The sequence below is a fragment of the Oryzias latipes genome, chromosome 9, assembly GCF_053564925.1.
Source record: "Oryzias latipes strain Hd-rR chromosome 9, Olatipes_Hd-rR_3.1".
NCBI classification, from domain to species: Eukaryota; Metazoa; Chordata; class Actinopteri; order Beloniformes; family Adrianichthyidae; genus Oryzias; species Oryzias latipes.
Window position 1 is genome coordinate 7,848,778 of NC_136245.1, and position 18,186 is coordinate 7,866,963.

An 18,186-nucleotide genomic window follows, 5' to 3' on the forward strand; every position below is an offset into this window, starting at 1 on the left:
TTTAATGATGTATAATGATTGTAATTTTTAAATCTTGAAAGGTTAAAGATCAAGGCAAAGCAGAAGTTGAGGAGATGATTGCCAAACTAGATAAGGTGTGTTGTGAAGTTGAAATAAATATTACAAATTAATCGTTTTGGTAAAGAGGAAAACTTCTTGAATGTGTTAGGTACCTCAACAAATCACTCTGTTAGTAACTATTCTTTGGTTTTTAGGCCAACGTAGAGCAACAATCAAAAATCCAGGAGCTTCAAGAGAAGCTCACCAAGGTATTTGTATTTATTTATTAATAAATAAATTAGGATTGTGTCTCAAAATGCAAACCGCACTTGCAGCAGGTTTAGTTTGAGTATGCAGACTGGATTACTGATTCCTGTTAGATTAGTTCATTTAAATTGTTAACATAAAGAGTAAAAAACCTTTACCTTTAATATAATGAACTTGTTTTGCAGAATATACTGAGGCTCTTGTGATTGTATGGAGATACACACATTAAAAAAAAAGTGCAAAGGCTTGTTTTCAGCAGGTGTTAAAACTGAGTAAAAGTTATGCATATTTTTGGAAAAGGATTAGATTTGATTGCAGCAGACCAGATTTCAGAACTTCTTCATTGATGGGTTGTCTTCGGTAGGCATTAAAGGCGAATTCTGAGGCAACAGACCTTCTTCAAGCAATGAAAGTGTCCAAAGAGCGCCTGGAGCGGGATCTGGAGAGGCTACAGAACAAAGAAGACTCCAGCGACAGTCTCCGTCGCAGACTCCGTGAAACTGAGGTACCCACACATCCACGCATTTCTTGTCTCATCCTCTGTTTTCTGTCTCACTCTGTGTGTCATGACATGCTATGTGAGGGCAGCTCAGCTGGTTTCTGTCCAAGAGAACAGAATCTAGTGAAGGAGGAAAACGGCACTGCATCACTTTTGACCATTTTAAGTGTTGCATGAAAAATCTGGCTTGTGTTTAAAGCACGAAGAGCGCATATGTTCTCTTGAAGACGTGTTTGCACTTTCTTAGGAACATTTGTTCTGTCACAGCATGACAGCTCGGCAGATACTCGGTGCAGTCATGCAAATCTTGTATTTTCTGGTCAACAAATGCATCTTTTGTCAGCTTTTTGTTGCTTTGGGTGGTAAAATGATGGAGGGCCTGTCCTTAGGATGACCACAAAAGTGTGTTTGCACATAAATATTCCTCCTTTTACAACATTCCGCAGCAGGTTTGAAGTAGAACTAAGTGGAAATCTTACAGTTGTGGATTTTGAGATTTACCTGAAATAGCAAAATAGTTTGACCAAACGTTGTTTTACCATGGCTCATGCATTGTTTCTGCTTGTTATATTCAGGATGGAAGGAAGACTCTTGAAAACCAAGTGAAGCGGCTGGAGATCGTTGAGCGCCGGGAGACTAAACTTAAAGATGAGCTCCAGAGCAAAGCCCAGCAGATTCAGCAGATGTCAGATAAGATTCTGGTAACCTACCTTTTCTTCTCATAAGCAGAGCTAAAATAACCAGAGGAGGTGTGAAGTAAACATAGCTCTTTGTGATGTTGGCAGAGGAAGTGCAGGATTTCATTATGACTCTCTAAACAGCTTGAATTTGGCATTTTTTTTCTACTTAAATATTACAATTCTTTTTATATCTAAGCTCAAAAACATAATTGTGATATTACTTTCTTACTTTCCTGATTTATTTTTTTAAACAAGTCATAAAATAATCATCCAGGTCTCTGGGCTTGAGTTTCCCATGATGAGTTGCCAAAAACAACACACATTTAAAGGCCCATTCTGATTAAACCTATGTTTTTGGTGTTTTTAACATGTCCTTATGCCATTTCTCTTATGATGGAAGTCACATATAGACAAAATAAGCTCAAAATGGCATTTATGAGTATTTCTTTATTGCAATTGTGGTGAATCAGGAGCAGATGAAGCAATACTGTTTAAAAAAGCTTGTAGGTGTGACGTATGGGCCACAAGCTCCCTGCTCTGCTCCATTCTGATGTATTCACTTACAGAGGACTAGATCCATGACTGTCTTTGTTTTCCTTGTCTAAGCTGGCATCTGGTTTAAAACTGTAAAGCTGGATAGCTCCAATATTTGTGTGGCACCCGTAATGTTAGTTTGGAGGTGTGCGGGACTGTTTGCTAACAGGAGAGACACTGGTTATTGTGCTGCAGCTCTTCACTTGTTAAGGTGGACGCATCACAACAAATAGAATGAAAACACAAACTCTATGTCAAACCCCAATGAGAAAAAATGTCTGTTACAGCTAATAAAATAAGTAAGTTTCTGAACAACTTTAAAGTTCACTTTAAGATAAAGCTTTTGATTGCAGCACTTCTGATTGTAAAACAAGGTTTGATTATAGCTTTATTCTTTCTGCCGTGTGTTTGCCATAACACGAGTCTGCAAAGTGAAGCACATGTTGCCTACTGGCTTTGAAGAGGAACAAATAGAGGATAATTTTAAAAGATATTTAGCTAGAATGTATTGAATTCTACTTAATTATATTTACTAAGTAAATCAGGAAAATAGTGTACAAATTTTAAAAATCTCTTATTTATTTCCTGAAATTCATTCAGTTTAATTTTGGCATTCATTTTTGACATAATTATGTCTTTTGGGAAAATCAGAAAAATATCTCAGACTTGAAGTAAACCTTGTGCTTCAATTCACAGCATCCTACTACCCAAATCAACAAAAATAAAAACAAAAAAAGAAACAAAGGTTATTGTCTTCTTGATTTTTATTGCACTTCCCATGACTTTCAAATCTCATGGTTCTCTTACATTTTTTATGTGGTATTTTGTCATCTTATCTTTGCTTTTGTCCTGTAAAGACAATGTTCTTGCAATGTATTATTTTTTTACGTTCAGAGAGAAACTTAATTGATGCCTATAAGTCAACATTGATCAATAAATCAGAAGCTGAAAGCCAAAAAGCTGAAGGTTTAGGATGCTGTGAGATTCTGAATACATGATGACCTTCAGCTAAAAACATTCTCACATAACAAATCTCAATTTTGTACAGTGTATTAGGCAATCTTTATGCACATGTCCTCTCTTTTTTTAAACTCTTGGTGAGTTTAGGAGCAAGGAGTGCTTTTGGGGTAAAAACATTATTATGGGGTGGCTGTAGTGCAGTGTTAGAGCAGTTGACCTTTGATCAGAAGGTTGCAGGTTCAGTTCCTGCCTTGCTCACCCTTGTGTCGAAGTCTCCTTGGGCAAGACACTGAACCCTACATTGCTCCAGGTGGTTTTAGGTTGGTGTTGGTGTTTTGCAGCATCAGTGTGTGTGAATGAGACTGTGACTGTAAAGCGCCTTGGGCCTTCTGTGAAGGTAGTAAAGCGCTACCTTCCAGCCAAACATTTACCATGGATGGCTGTTTTTTTGCCCTTGTTGGGATAACTGATGATCCTCCTGTGCCTGTTTTGAAGGAACTTGAGGAGAATCTCCGTGAAACCCAGGCCACTGCACAGCGGTTGGAGACTCATCTGAAACAGAAGGAAAAGCTCTATGAGGACAAGATAAAGGTTCTCTTTCCAAGTACATAATATGTGTTTTTTGAAGCAAAAGCTACTTCATAAGATTCGAAAACCATATTTTAAATACTGCATATCTGTGTATGCAAGTAACGTGTTTGTGGTCTTTGCCCGGATGCTCCACAGTGTGTGATCTTCACAGCATTGTCTGTACCCTAAGCAATATCCTGGTTACAGTTTTGTGGACTGGCTGGCATTGAACAGGTGCTGGAGGCTCAGATGAAGGCGGACATGGCAGATAAGGAGATGCTAGAGTCCAGTCAGAGCAAATATGAGGAGGAGGTGCGGGAGAAGTGCAGCATCATCAGTGAACAGAAGGCGGTAAGAAGTGACCAGCTTGGAAGCGACACTCTTTCAGTCTTATTTTTGCATCAGTCATTCTGACACAGATTTCACCTAATCTTATTATGTAGCACAAACAGAGCCCTGTGTCTTTTTTACTTTTTTCCAAATATAAAGTCTACATAAAGTCTAGAAAAGCATGAGATTAAAACACAGGTGTTGTTGTGTACTATTGCTTAAAACTTTGTCCAGACCATAAATGCCATGGACTCAAAGATGAACAGTCTGGAGCAGAGAATAGCCGAGCTGTCTGAGGCCAACAAGCTAGCAGCCAACAGCAGCATCTACACTCAGAAAAACATGTGAGTTCTAACATTTAAAGATTGTCTTTCAACCAGCTACTGTAAAAATACTACATCTTTTTTTTACTTGGATAAAAGTATGGCTTTTCATGTTAATCTCAGAGTGATAAACACACCTCTCGGTTGTTTTAGAAGCTGCACCTTGTATAAAAAAAATACTTGAACAACGTTACTTTTCTGTTTATCTTGGAATAGCTCATTATCTGCTCATGCCGATGTGTGTTTTGTCAGGAAAGCCCAGGAGGAGATGATCTCAGAGCTCAGGCAGCAGAAGTTCTACCTGGAGTCTCAAGCAGGGAAGCTGGAGGCCCAGAATGCTAAACTGGAGGAGCATCTGGAGAAAATGAGCCAGCAGGAGCAAAGCCATAAGAGCCGTGTGCTGGAGCTGGAAACTAGGCTCCGTGAGGTGAGACTGAGGAAAAGCTGACTTCAGCAGATTTATGAACCGATCAAAATGAAAACAACCTTGATATTAATTTCTTTATTTAATTGGTTCCATCACAGTTCTTGCATCTTACTGTTGTAAAGGATGTGACACGAGGGTGTTCATTAGTGGATTTATTAGTTTCTTATAAAACATGTATAGTTAATCCCCTGGAAAAGACGACCTAATATTATGAAGCAGAAGCACAGTGCAAAAACTGAATATTAAAAAAGTAAAAACACCATTGTTTAAAAAAAGTTTTATTTTCTGTGTTGCAAGAATATCTTATTTAGAAGGTTTTTCAATAGCAACATAATTTTATTTTGCATCTTAGTATGTCTTGCCTCTGGTGGTAGGCGGGCGCCTGTGTTTGGCAGCGGAGCGGCAACTAGTGTGTGAACGTGTGTGTGACTGGGTGAATGGGTCTGTGACTGTAAAGCGCTTTGTCCTTGTAGGTAGAAAAGCGCTATACAAGTATACGCCATTTACCATTTAGCGTCTAAGAGACGAGAATTTTTTTCTTAAAAGAGAATTCTTGGGAAGGCCATTTTTTTTACCACATTGGTAGATGGTTTTTGCTTATTTAAAGAAAGTCTGCTAAGGGGTAAGGATTTTTGACTTATTTCTAAGGGGGTTGTTTTTGCAGTGGCAAAAGTGAATTTCAGAAAAAATAAATACAGATAACACTGCATTTTAAAACAGGCCACAGAGATCTGGTGGGTTGGTGGATTCTTTGGTTTATTGAGATGGGTGGTCGTGTGTGATGCCATGGAAAGCCTTTCCACTCCATACCACATGCTGGCAGGCCTCTGGCTGATCCTTTCACTTCCACCTCTGCAGATTGGGCTGGAGCACGAGGAGCAAAAGCTGGAGATTAAGCGTCAGGTGACGGAGGTGACCTTGTCTTTGCAAGAACGCGAATCTCAGATAAGCAACCTGCAAGCGGCCCGCCACGCCCTGGAGAGTCAGCTCCAGCATGCCAAGACGGAGCTGGAGGAGACCACAGCGGAAGCAGAGGAGGAGATCACTGTGCTCAGAGTGAGACACCAAGAGAGAAAAACACAGAGGAGCCCGGGATGCTGTCTAATTTTGACGATGGTATCTGTGTCTCTCTTGTCATGTCTCCCAGGCACACAGAGATGAGATACAACGCAAATATGACGCCTTGAGAGACAGCTGTGCAGTAAGCTGCTTCCTTCCCTCCTGTTTTTTTCTTTTTTGGCACTTTTACTCTTTCCAGGAATAAACTGTTCTCCTGGCAGTTTACACCAGCTGAATCATTGTGAACCATCAAGCATGACTACTAGTAGCCACATTTCGATGAATTTCTATCACACTAGGAACCCATTTCAAATCATTTCACTCCTCACTTTGTCTGTTTTATCGCAGTTCTCCTCCATCTTTACTTTCTTATTTAAGCTGCATAGAGCCAGACCATATGGAGGGCCCAATGGTCCAATATTACACCTCAGAGGCAGTAAAGGCTTTTTTTTTTACATGGCAGCAAACAACAAACAATGAATTATGCTCTGATGGATTCCCCTATCCACTGATTGTTCATCCTGATGTCAGACACACAGCTAAATCAATCAGAGCAGTTTTATTTAAGTTTTTTTTTGGCATAAATTCACGTGTAACGGCATCACCGCCCTACTTTTAAAATCCTCCCACTTGTAAACTGTTCAGAGATCGGTTTGCATAGATTCAGCTGGCCAGTGTTCAGGATGAAAAAGCCAAGATTTGCAACAAGCAAAATATAAAACACTAGTAAAGATTTTTTCAAGTTTGTGAGATTCTTTGTTTTGACAGCTTAGTGAACAAAACTTAACTTTTTCTTTTTTTTAAATTACTTTTTGAACCTTAAAACAGAGCTTCTGAAAATGTAAATTGTGATAATAAAGTTGCAGTTTTCTAGAATAGCACCACATAGAATTGCAGATTTGTTAGATTGGAAAACTACAGCTCCACTGCATTCCAAAGATGCTTAGTTTTTGACAATTATGTCATGTCAGGTCATGTTCATGCAGCATTGTGCTGCTGGACGCATCCCTCAGAAGATGAGTACACTGTGTTAATGTGTGGATTGACATGGTGAAAAGCAGCACTGAGGTTGGCCATGGCTTCTGAGCATAGGCACCAAAAGAACAGAAAGGATCTTTTTCCAATCTTTTTATCTGACTAAATCTGAATCAGAGCAGAAATTGAGATTTTTTTTAACATCTTGTATTGTCCTATACTGTGACTTGTAGCCTTGGTTTCTTCGTCTTCATTGACAGAAGAGACCTGACGTGGGCTTCTGTCAGAGATGAAGACTCAGACTTGAGACTTTTGTCAGATTTAAGGTTTACAGCCTGTGAGTTTAGACTCGATTTTAGACTTTTCAAAATCACTGTCAGTTCAAACAAAGGAACGAAAACTCCCTTTATGTTTCTACAGTTGTTTCATTTGTAAGACCACAGGTACACCAAGTCTCTATTCTCGTGTCTCTACAAGATACGATAACATATTGTCCCAATGTAATACCATGTTCAATGTTTTAAGTTTTAAATATTAGTTTTAGTTGAAATTTGACTTGGACTTTCAGTCAAAGACTTCATCCCTTGATGCCTATTGACGCGTTAACCAATTCAGCTACATATTAACCTTAATTTTGCACCTAATTTAAAGCAAAAACAAATGTATTTTTTCATAGCTTGAAATAAATTTAGTTGACAACTAGTTAAGAAATTATTTGAATTTGAAAAAAGGACATATGTAAATCTCTGGCTAATGTTGCTGCAAACCATCTTCTCCATGTGTGTTAAAAGGACATGAAGTCACACAGAGGTGTCTAACTTCCCTTTAAAAGCCATTCATCTGCATTTTATGACTACATTCTTATATTCTGGTATTGGTTGAGTACTCCTGATTCACACAATCTGCAGGATGTAGGGCTGGAAGAAGCAAATCCCACATACCTCTCTTAAAGTTGATGCAAACTTGGAAGTCTTGCATTCCCTCAAAGGGTCCACTTCCAATGAAAAGTCTATTTAAAGGCTTAGAAATGCATGTTTTGGATTTCCATGTTCAAAAGTCTCACCTTCATGTGTAGCTGTGCAAGTTTTTTAAGACAGATTTCAAAACGCATGTACAAAAGGCACGTCCACTGAACGTGTTGCAAGTTAAACCAGGTCAAACTGTGAACAGTCGAGGACTTTGTTTTGGTAGAAACGTATGGATGCTGACTGTTTTAATTGACAGAAGTGCCAATCATTTGAAAATTGATCACGGAGGAGAAACTGATAATTGCAGATTGTGTCCAGCTGGAATTATGTTACACCAAGTCTTTCATATATCAGAATAAAGAAAAAGCGAAAGCGAAAGAAAAAGTCTTGAGCAAGATTCACGAGATTTGCAGCGCTTCAACATTTCACACCAACTGTAGATGGCAAACATTCGCTAGTAAATAGTAGAAAATGAGAAACACAAAGAAGCCCATGCTTGCTTGTCCAGTATGAACACGGTGTCCTAAACACACGTTCAGGAACCTGTGTTTTACATGTTCTTGAAAGCGCATCAGGTGCCTGTTTTGTCCGTAGCTTTAGGATCAGCACATTTATTTGTCTGGGGTGGGACACATGCCCACCAGTGCCTGCTCCACTCTTGTGGAGGTGCTTTAGACCCAATTTGTTTTTGTGAATTGTGGCCACAGATGCATGTGTCGATTATCTGGGCGCTCCCGGGTATCGATGGATGAGGAGGTGAACGGGTCATCTTTGTAAAATGGTTTTCTTTCATTGGACCTTCACTGTTTAAGTAAGAAGTGAAAGCCTCCAACCTTTTTTTTTAATTTCCTGCTGATTTTGAGCGCTGCAAGTTTCCTCACCATGTATTTAGGGGTGACTAATATACCCACAATATTTAACACAGAGAAGTAAATAAAGAACAAAAAACAAAGGATATTTGCATTAAAGTGCTCAAATTACATTTTGCTTCAAGCCAGTTGGTCTTTCACTCTGGACTCAAACTAAGCAAAGCTGTGTCTGTTTTTTTTTCCAGTAAATGTTAATTTTGATTAAGGAGACTTCCACCCACAGTTTCCATAAATAGAAATGAGCTATTTGCATTCAAGAGTGTTTCAGAAGAACACAAAGCTCTTAATGTGAGTTATCTCAGGATTTCTGGACGCTCTACTGTTCAGACTAACAAAACAGTAAAGTGGAAAAAATACCTATGACTACTGCAGCCATTCCACCTTTGCACCCTTTAAGTATTTAGCCGTGCGGTTGATACCGTCACCCTACTGCCTCAGGAGAGCAGATGCTCCGAGCCAATGCCAAGCTGACAGCTAATTTATGTTCTTAAAAGCTTTTCCTTTTCCCCCGCTGCAGCCTTGAGCTCAGTGTTGCTGCACGCTCCCATTACAGCCGAGAATTAGAGGCTTTACATGTGCAGCCTCATCAGGCTCTAACCACCATTTCCCCACAGTGTGTCCGGCATTCACAGCTAACCAAGGCAGCCAACTGTTGCTGAATAAACCATTAGCCTGCTCTGTCTAGAAACTACTGCCTGTGGTAAATGAGACAACAAAAAAAACATTTACCTCATTGCGTCACTAACTGATTAAGCAGAAGTTTATCTCTTATGGGTTTCCGATTGAATTTATGTTCGCCTGGGTTTTTTAGACATTTTTCACAAAGTTGTGACCTTGTCTTTGCTTTTATTTTGGATGTGTGTATTATTATTTTGTGTCTATACATTTTATTTTTGAAACAAAGGATAAAAACTGTCAAATCTTAACTGTTGTGATTTTTGCAGTAAGGAAAATGACAAAATTTACTACTTGCAATTTAGTTTTCTGAACAGTTTTGGGCTCATAGTGGAGTTATTGGGCTATGTGGAAAGATATAAAAGAATGGCAATTCAATTCAGTTTTCTTTATATTGCCCAATATTACAACAATAGTCATCTCAATGGGATATCAAGCATTGCCAAAACATAAATTCCATCCATCCATTATCTAAATCCACCATATTCATCTTTGGGTCACGGGGTTAGTGGAGCCTGTCCCAGATATTGTTGGGCGAAGGTGGGGCACAGCCTGGACAGGTAACCAGTTGGGTCCAGGGCACCTGGCACACAATCACTCACGCACCCCAAGGGGACATTTTAGAGTAAACAGTTACCCAATGAAGCTGGTTTTTGGACTGTGGGAGGGCCCCGGAGAAAAGCCACCCATGCATGGGGAGAACATGCAAACTCTACACAGAAAGAACCCAGCCCGCATTTGAGCCAGGGCCTTCTCACTGTGAGGTGAGAGCGCTAATCACTGCAGCACCTTGCAGCCCTCAAATTAAATGACAGAGCAAATTTTAAAGTAAAGAAAAAGCTAAAAAAAAGAAATAAAGGAAATTAAATGTCCCAGGCTACTACTTGTTAAAGCTTAGAAGTTTAAAAATTGGATAAACTCGACAAGAGCTGGTCATGGCAACGAGATGGGTCTCTGAGCTGCAGCTTCTCAGGCCCACGTTTGTGCCTCTGCAGTCAGAAACAGAGGGTGCTATTTGACCCAGCTTGTTCACTGGATGCTGCTTAGGCTCATTAAGATGGGCTGTAGCTGTGATTATGGAATATCATTGCCACTGTGACACAGCAGCTGCTGCGACTGTGGATGTAATGGACTCTTAACAACATGCAGCACAAAATGCTTCTCTGTCTGAGCTCATTTACTTTTACTGAAAAGTCATGAGTCTAACTGTTAACAAGCCAGTTGCTTTTATTAATGTCCCTTTAAGCAAAATGAATTATTTAATTCTGCTTATTCCTGTAAACTTTTAAGAACAAAGTTAGAACCCTCAATATCTGAAGGGAAAATGTTCTGAAAAACATCAAGGAGGATCTTACAGATGTGTGAGTTCACATATTTCCATTAGTTTCATCATCACTCTGATTCCTGATACCCCAAAAAATGTCTTTTTTTATACCAAGTACATTTATATTTCCTCTTTGTGCTAGATTTGTTTTTTCAACCAAAGAAATCCCTTCATGGGTACAAGGTGAACTACTGAGTCACGACCGTGTCCTAAATGGGGATTTTTTTTCCACTGTGCCTCTCAGCAGAATCATTCACTGAGCTGAGGGTTAATGCAATTCTTCTGGAGTTCTGCAACAGTTCACTTTAACCAGCTCAGTGGCCTTGTAGTAGAGTGTCTGCCCTGTGACTGGAAGGTCGGGTGTTCAAATCCATGCCAAGTCATACCAAAGACTCTAAAAATGGGACCCAATGCCTCCCTGCTTGAGAATCAGCATTAAGGGGTTGGATTGGGGGGGGTTAATACACCAAATGGTTCCCGAGTGCGGCTGTGTCTGCAGCTCCACAAACAAATTCCTCTAAGTATTGACTCCAAAGGCAGCAGATAGGGTTCTGAATACTGGTTTGCTGTTAAAATGTTGTCAACTTGGTCAACGCCAGTTGGTTGGTTGATTGATGGATGGATGGATGAATGGATGGGTTAATTGGTTGGCACAAAAACAGCCCATTCCAAAAAGATTGGGAAATATTGTCTCTTCTGGCAATGAGGTGAGATGCTTATCAATATGTTGTAGAGAAAGGGGAAGCCAGGATTTTTTTCTTAGCTTTTCTGGAAAGTTAAAGTCAAACAAGCATCTTTCGTAACTGCTTGATATTTCCAGACAGATTGGTCTACTCAAGGTCAAACCTTCCCTAAGGCTCAAAGCGCTTTGCAAATCACATTCCCTTCACACACTCACACACACAAACATACCCCGATGGCGGCAGAGCTGCCATGCGAGGCACTAACCATGCCAACAGGACCAATGTGGGGTTCAGCGTCTTACCCAAGGACACACATGCATGGAACAGAAAATAACCCTGCAATCAAAGGTTCACTGCTGTACCTCTGAGCCCTTATTGAGTATCATCCAGAATCACTGTGACCCTCTATATAACCTCACTTTCTGGACCAAAGCCTTTTTAAGTGATTGTGGATAAACTTTGACAGTCACTTTGAAAACATTGTTCTTGTTCTACAGTTAGTCTCACTCTGTCAGCTCAACGCCTGGGAGACAGTGACATTGTTTTAAAAGCTGATGCTGTTTTCGTTTTTAGAAATGCTCTACAGATATGTTTTGCTCAAAAATGTGATCAGAACCAAAATCACAGTTCCTTTGCTAGCTCTGAACACATTATCATCTTCAGTAAAACACTGTGGTTCTGTCAGAATAATGCCCATGTGAGGAGGAACGAGAGGCCTTACATTTGCACACCTTTGGAGTTACTTTGGTGAGAACTTTCAGGACAATGATGATGTGATTACTTGTTCGAACTGGTCCATCTACTCCTTAAACCCGGGTCCTGTGTGCTCTGGTGCAGAGCTGCAAACACTGACAGCAAGGCAGAGCTGTCTCTGGCTTAGTAGATCACACACTGTGCTGGAGGTATTATCCTCATCCACTCGCTGACAAGCAATGCTGAGTGCTGTTCTCTATGCCTGCCACAAGAAATCACTGCTGACAGGCAAAACTGGTGGCACTTTGAAGTCATGAGGCTCTGACAATTAGGATAAAGCCACGACATAACTGTAATGAGTGCAAGGAGCAGGAAAATTTGAGGGGTTCTCACGTATACTAAAGAATGGACACATTAAACCCACCAACTGACAGAAATGCAGAGGAACAGGCACCAAGTGCTTTTCATTCTCCAGGTTCTGACATTATATACTGCATGTTTAGAAAATCTTTATGTTTATAAATTACTTATTGTTCCAAAATGATTTCCAGTTCAAAACAGTCTGCTGAGAGACGCTCATCTTTCTTCAAGAAAACCTAAAGTGTTGGAGATTTGCTCCTATTAGACTGTTTTAACTTAGTTTCTTCATCAGATGTTGATTTTTTTATTTTGATTTTTTTCTGAAAAGTAAATGTGAGGGTTAGAAACAGAGTCATTTCCTTTATACTAAATACATTCTTACACCAAAAGCAATTTATAGATCTAAGATTTCCTTCATTTTTCGCAAATATGGGTATTATTCAACTCTAAATAAATAAATGTTCACACATCTTTTTCATTTTTCATTGGATCCCAAAGAGGATTTCTCTCTCAAATGAACAGAAGGAAAATAAAAACACGTCAAGGCAGAGTATTCAGTATTCTCTTTTGGGAAGGACTGTAAAGATCTTAAAGTGTTTTTCACCCTACCATAACATCACACAAACTATACTTTATAATTTACCCTTTAAAGAGTGACAAATGTTGTGAGCTTATTTTTTTTTATAAACCACAATATGAGTTAAAAAGTTTAAAGTTGGTCACAATTTTTCACTTAATAAAAATGTAAAATTAACATTCTTAAACTTTTTTTTGCTTTGTCAGAAGTCTGATAACTAAAATTTTTTTAATTCTGTCTTTCCTCTCTTGTGGCTGACTTTTTCACAGAATCTTTTAATTTATTTTCAAAAAAAGAGGTTGCATGTTTGTTTGTTTTATTTAGAGTTATAGCTCTATATTTAAATTATTTTTAATGATTTCATTTTTGTGATGAATCTGCAGGTCATTACTGACCTGGAGGAGCAGCTAACCACACTGACGCAGGAGAATGCTGAGCTGAACCGCCAGAACTTCTACTTGTCTAAACAGCTGGATGAAGCTTCGGATGAGCGAGAGGATCGTCTGCAGCTCAGCCAGAACGTGGACCAGCTGCGGCGGGAGGTTGCTGATCGGGAGATGCACCTTAACAACCAGAAACAGGTTGCCTATGTACAGAGTGCTTACAATAAACTGACCACGTTTGCCTTTTTAGTGAAGATAATTTAGAGATATCATTTCAGAATTGTGCCCTGCAGAAACAACCCCCTTAAAATAAGTCAGAAATGATCACTCCATTGGCAGATTTTCTCAAAATGAGCACACACAAACAAAATCCACAAATGGGGTAAGAAAACATGTCTTACAAAAAAATATTATTTTAAGAAAATAAAATCTAGTCACTAAGACATGTTTCCTTAAACTAAGACTTTTTTGCTACTGAGAAACGTTCTTGATAAGATGATTTTTCTTGCAAGACAGGAAAAAATACGTTTTTTCTTAAAACAAGAGTTGACATAATATATTTAATATAGAGTAATATATTTTACTTTCTTGAAATTCAGTTTTTGGAGTGTGAAGCAATCTAACCAGTTTTTAGCAGTTCAAACTTTTAAAAAATGTTTACCAGTACAATCAGGCTTGAATGGAGCCCCTAATTAAAATGGGAAAAAAATTTAAATCCCTAAACCTAAAAAAAAAAACAACCATACATGTCATTATTTAAAAAGAGATTTTGCTTAAAACACAAAGTTTTTCTGTTGTTTTAATGTTTTAAGAAATGTCTTTCATTTTCATATACTTTGCAGTGCTTCTCTTTTTCAAAGAATTCATTTTAGACTCTCACCTTCTTCTCTCAGAGAAGAAAAACAAACAACTGAAAATGCAAATCAATAAGCCATAAAAGAAATTCTAATAACAGAATAAGATCCATAAAAATGAGAGAAGAAATAAGAACCTGGTCAGAGGTGGTAGAAAGGAGAGCTGTGATGACTCACAAATGAACATAGAAGCAACAGTTTCCCATTTGTTTTTTCTATACAGTTCTTAAACATGACCGTGTTTCAGCAGATCCCTACAGAGTGGACATTTTCCTCTCACCTAAGTCACAGTGATGCTCTAATCTTGTTCTCAGTCTCTGTGAAAGCTGACCTGACATCCCTCACCTCTAAAAACGTTTACAGTAAATGAGACGGCAGAACCTCTGGGATCATGTCAGTATTTTTAGAATCATCATTGTGCTTGCAGAAAGAAGGAGAGCAGGCTGCACGATGTTTGCGCTGCACCTGTGGGAGGATGTGTTCGTGGGTGTCCAGCAGTGCTCTCAGTCTTGCTGGTTGTGCAACCGGTGATGGAAGTCATAGTCGAGGGACGGGGTGGAGTGTGGGAGGGATGTGTCATCCCCATCACTCCCAGGTCGTGTCGGCTGTGGAAGCGTTGGACTTCACAGGGCTATGGTGTTGCTGCAGCGCCGGCAGAGGCTATATTTGTCTGCAAATACTTTGTTTAAAGCGGCGTGTTGTGAGATGTGAAGACTATGGATGCACCACAGCAAGGAGAAAATCCTTGCATCTAAGAAAACAATCTTAGAGTCTTTTTAAACCTTCATTAAATCAAATCAGTTTTTTATGTACTAAAGGGAACAAAGGAGGCTGTGAAAGACTGACAGGAAATTACAGTGCCTAGCAGTTCAAACCAGGCTTAAGAGGAGGACACTGATCCACAGCTTCAACTTAATGATAGCTGTGATAGACCCAGGAGTGCTGATGGTGAAAAGGCTTGGGACTATAATCAGGTGTGCAAGATCAGATTACATGTTAAAAATGCCTAAAAAACATGGGGGCCTGATATTCCTGATGATTGGCCAGGTAAAGGTTAGCAGAGATCTTTAATTGAGAATTGATGTAAATTGAAAGTGAGTTAAAAGTGTGATTAAACCATAAATACATGACTAAGATTCCTGAACATTGTTGTTTATATTTGACGAAAGCAGCAACACTGTTTTCTTTCTATGTTTAGCTGCCTGTTTTGGGGGCCATAAATAAATTAATCTGTTTTCTCCTTGAAGGAATTATTGACCATGGCAATCTCTGGTTGTGACTGAGTTTGCTTTTAAACTTCCTGTTGTTTTGAATAGAACCTCGAGACCCTGAAAACTTCCTGCACAATGTTGGAGGAGCAAGTTTTGGAGCTGGAGACCATGAACGACGAGCTGCTGGAGAAAGAGAGGCAGTGGGAAGCCTGGAGAGCCACACTGGAGGAAGAGAAGAGCCAGGCTGAGCGGCGGAACAGGGAGCTCCAGAGGCTCCTGGACACAGAGAAGCAGAACAGGTAACCACCATGCTCTGATGCAGACTGAGTTACTGTAACTGTAAGGACATGAGGGACCGCTGAGTGCCAGGACGGTACAGTTTCAAATGTTCATCCAGCTCAGCTTTGTGTTTAAGACCAACTCTGATGAAAATTGTGTGTTTTTCACATGTTTTTGAGGCATTTTTATAATAATGGAGGACATATATAAAGAAAATTAAGCTCAAAGTGGAATTTCTGAGGAGACAAAAAATTTCTGTTTGATAAAGCTTGTTGTTGTGACGTAGAAGCTACAATGGGCGGGCCACAAGCTCCTTACTCCGCACCATTCTGATGCAAATAGATCCTTGAAGATCTTTGTTTTCCTTGTCTGAGAAGGCATCTAGATCAAAACTACTCTAATAGTGCTCGCCATTTTTGTTGAACCAGTAATGTTAGGTTTTGGGTGTGAGGGACTGTGAGCTAGTGGGAGACCTCTTAACCCTTGCGCTATCTTAGATGACCCCACCCTTACATTGACGTGTTCTCCCTACCATGACAAAGGTGGATAAAGGTGGAAAGATTTCATGTAATCCATGGACACCAGAAATCAGATCAGAAATCATTGAAGAAAAAAGGTTCAGAGCACTGTCTAGTGGGTCTAGATCAGTGTTTTTCAACCAGTGTGAAAATTTCCCACGGCTGATGGTTAGGTGTGCCGTGGGAAATTGCCCTTATTAACTGATCTAAAAACATTTACCATCTCCAGGATATCAGCTCTGTGTTCATCCAAACAGGCCCTGATAAAACACTGAGAAGTAAGGAATATAAAAGATCATTAAATTATTGTTTCTTTGTGTTTATTTGATTCTATTAAAGACACTTTGATAACAATGATGGTAGTGCGATTTAGCTGCAGCTACAACTGTTTACTGAAAAGTCCCACCCCTTTAACTGTCTCCGCCAATCATTGTTGGAGGCTTAATAACACGTCATTAGTCTGACCAATCAGAAGTGGTTAAAGTCTTCACGTCCTTGTTACGATTCTGCTCATAAAGTCTCTCAGTTCCAACAAAAATACCAGTTAAAGCTCATCTTTAGTGGTGTAGTTTTCCACAGAATCTGGTGTCAGACCGTGGAACAAGTGAACAAAACAATGAAGCTCAGAGATGCTAGTTTGTCTGTGTTCAGCGCTGTTTGCACTACATCTCCCATGATGCATTGGGTTAAAGTGACAGTGTCTGAGCGTACAATGAGTCTTCCCCGTAAAATGTCTTGAAACCACAACGAACACACATCAAACAGTTTTTAAATCTTCTAACTTTACTTTTATTAGATCTTTTAGAAAAAAACAGCTGCAGCTTCAAACTTTTTCTGCCATTATTATCACAAAAATGCATGTGAGATTGCAGAGGGGCTGTGGATCAATACAAACTATGAGTTTCTCCTTTTTTTTAATTTTTGGATGCCGGTGTGCCGCGGGATTTTTTTCAAGGTTAAAGTGTGCCGTGGCTCAAAAAAGGTTGAAAAACACTGGTCTAGATGACCCAACTCCCAATGTTAAAGTGCCTTGGATAGTACAAGGGTTAAACAGATAGCTCAGCAATGGGTGATGGGACCGGGGGGGGGGGGGCTTCTTGCCAGTGGTCCCGCTCGCGACTCAGAGGTGAATTTCCAATGAAATCCTGCCGCTCTGTAGAAACTATGTACTAGAAAACGATGTGTTTTGGGATTTTGGCTAAATCCAAAAACACTTTTACGATAGATCAAAAGATGACCAGCAAAAAATTATTATAACGTTTAATGTCAGAAATGTTGTTCATTCTGGTATGCTTGAGGGTACATTACTTTAAAAGGATGTCAGGTTGTGTAATACCTTATAGATAATATTTTAGAAATTAACTATGCTGCATTGTAGAAGAAAATAACATGATTTTTTTTTGCCAGTTTACTTTACTTTTTCTTCATATTAACTGTGAAAAGCAGGTTCTGCTGTTGATTTTCTTCTGCAGACATTATTATTTCTGGCTCTTCATGCCTACATGCGGTGAATGCTCCAGGTCTGCTCTCCTGGGCATGTTGAGTTATTCTGGGTTGATATAAGCAACAAGAGTTTGCAGAAAAATCCTAGATGCACAGACAGATTACGTACAAACAAAAAGCCAACCTTTTTTTTCTACTCCAGGCTGCGTGCGGATCAGCGCAGCTCTGAGTCTCGCCAGGCTGTGGAGCAGGCGGTCAAAGAGCACAAAGCTGAGATCTTGGCCTTGCAGCAAGCCCTGAAAGACCAGAAGCTTAAAGCTGAGAGCCTTGCAGACACGGTTAGAAGCTCCACCCTGATGCATGAATATTTCGCCTATGACTGGAGTCACGCCAACCCTTCGTGTTTTTACTCCTCAGTTGACTGATCTGGAGAAGAAGCACTCAATGCTGGAGATGAATGCCCGCAGTTTGCAACAAAAGCTGGAGAGTGAAAGGGATGTGAAGCAGAGGCTCCTAGAGGAAGTACATCGAATTCTTTTGTTAAATAATTCTACCTTTTTATGCAAATCTTTCATGTTTGTCTACATTTTTTGTATTTTCAAAGTACATGTTACTTTATGACCAACCCTCTTCCTCTGCTTACAATTTTGAAATATAGCATCACTGTTTGATAAATATGTTTGGATTTAATTGCATTACAAAAAGGAAAGATGAAAAGTGAGCTG

At 39.5% G+C, this 18,186-nt stretch overlaps 1 protein-coding gene across 9 annotated transcripts in view; it reads left to right on the forward strand.

Moving 5' to 3' along the window:
* The window catches only part of citb (citron rho-interacting serine/threonine kinase b), a 49,766-nt gene that overhangs the window by 17,870 nt on the left and 13,710 nt on the right, over positions 1–18,186 (forward strand). For 5 of the 9 annotated variants that reach the window (XR_013658087.1, XM_078952564.1, XM_078952566.1 and 2 more), the window contains exons 6-19: positions 42–95; positions 216–269; positions 632–772; positions 1,342–1,467; positions 3,436–3,531; positions 3,718–3,861; positions 4,075–4,184; positions 4,416–4,590; positions 5,449–5,646; positions 5,738–5,791; positions 13,157–13,354; positions 15,327–15,520; positions 17,664–17,799; positions 17,879–17,983. Coding sequence is in view for 8 of the 9 variants with exons in the window: in XM_078952564.1 (XP_078808690.1) it covers positions 42–95; positions 216–269; positions 632–772; positions 1,342–1,467; positions 3,436–3,531; positions 3,718–3,861; positions 4,075–4,184; positions 4,416–4,590; positions 5,449–5,646; positions 5,738–5,791; positions 13,157–13,354; positions 15,327–15,520; positions 17,664–17,799; positions 17,879–17,983 (1,785 nt within the window). In the remaining variant the exon portion in view is untranslated. The remainder of the gene's footprint in view (positions 1–41; positions 96–215; positions 270–631; positions 773–1,341; positions 1,468–3,435; positions 3,532–3,717; positions 3,862–4,074; positions 4,185–4,415; positions 4,591–5,448; positions 5,647–5,737; positions 5,792–13,156; positions 13,355–15,326; positions 15,521–17,663; positions 17,800–17,878; positions 17,984–18,186) is intronic. The other 4 variants (XM_020706221.3, XM_020706220.3, XM_020706222.3 and 1 more) reach the window with 1 other exon arrangement.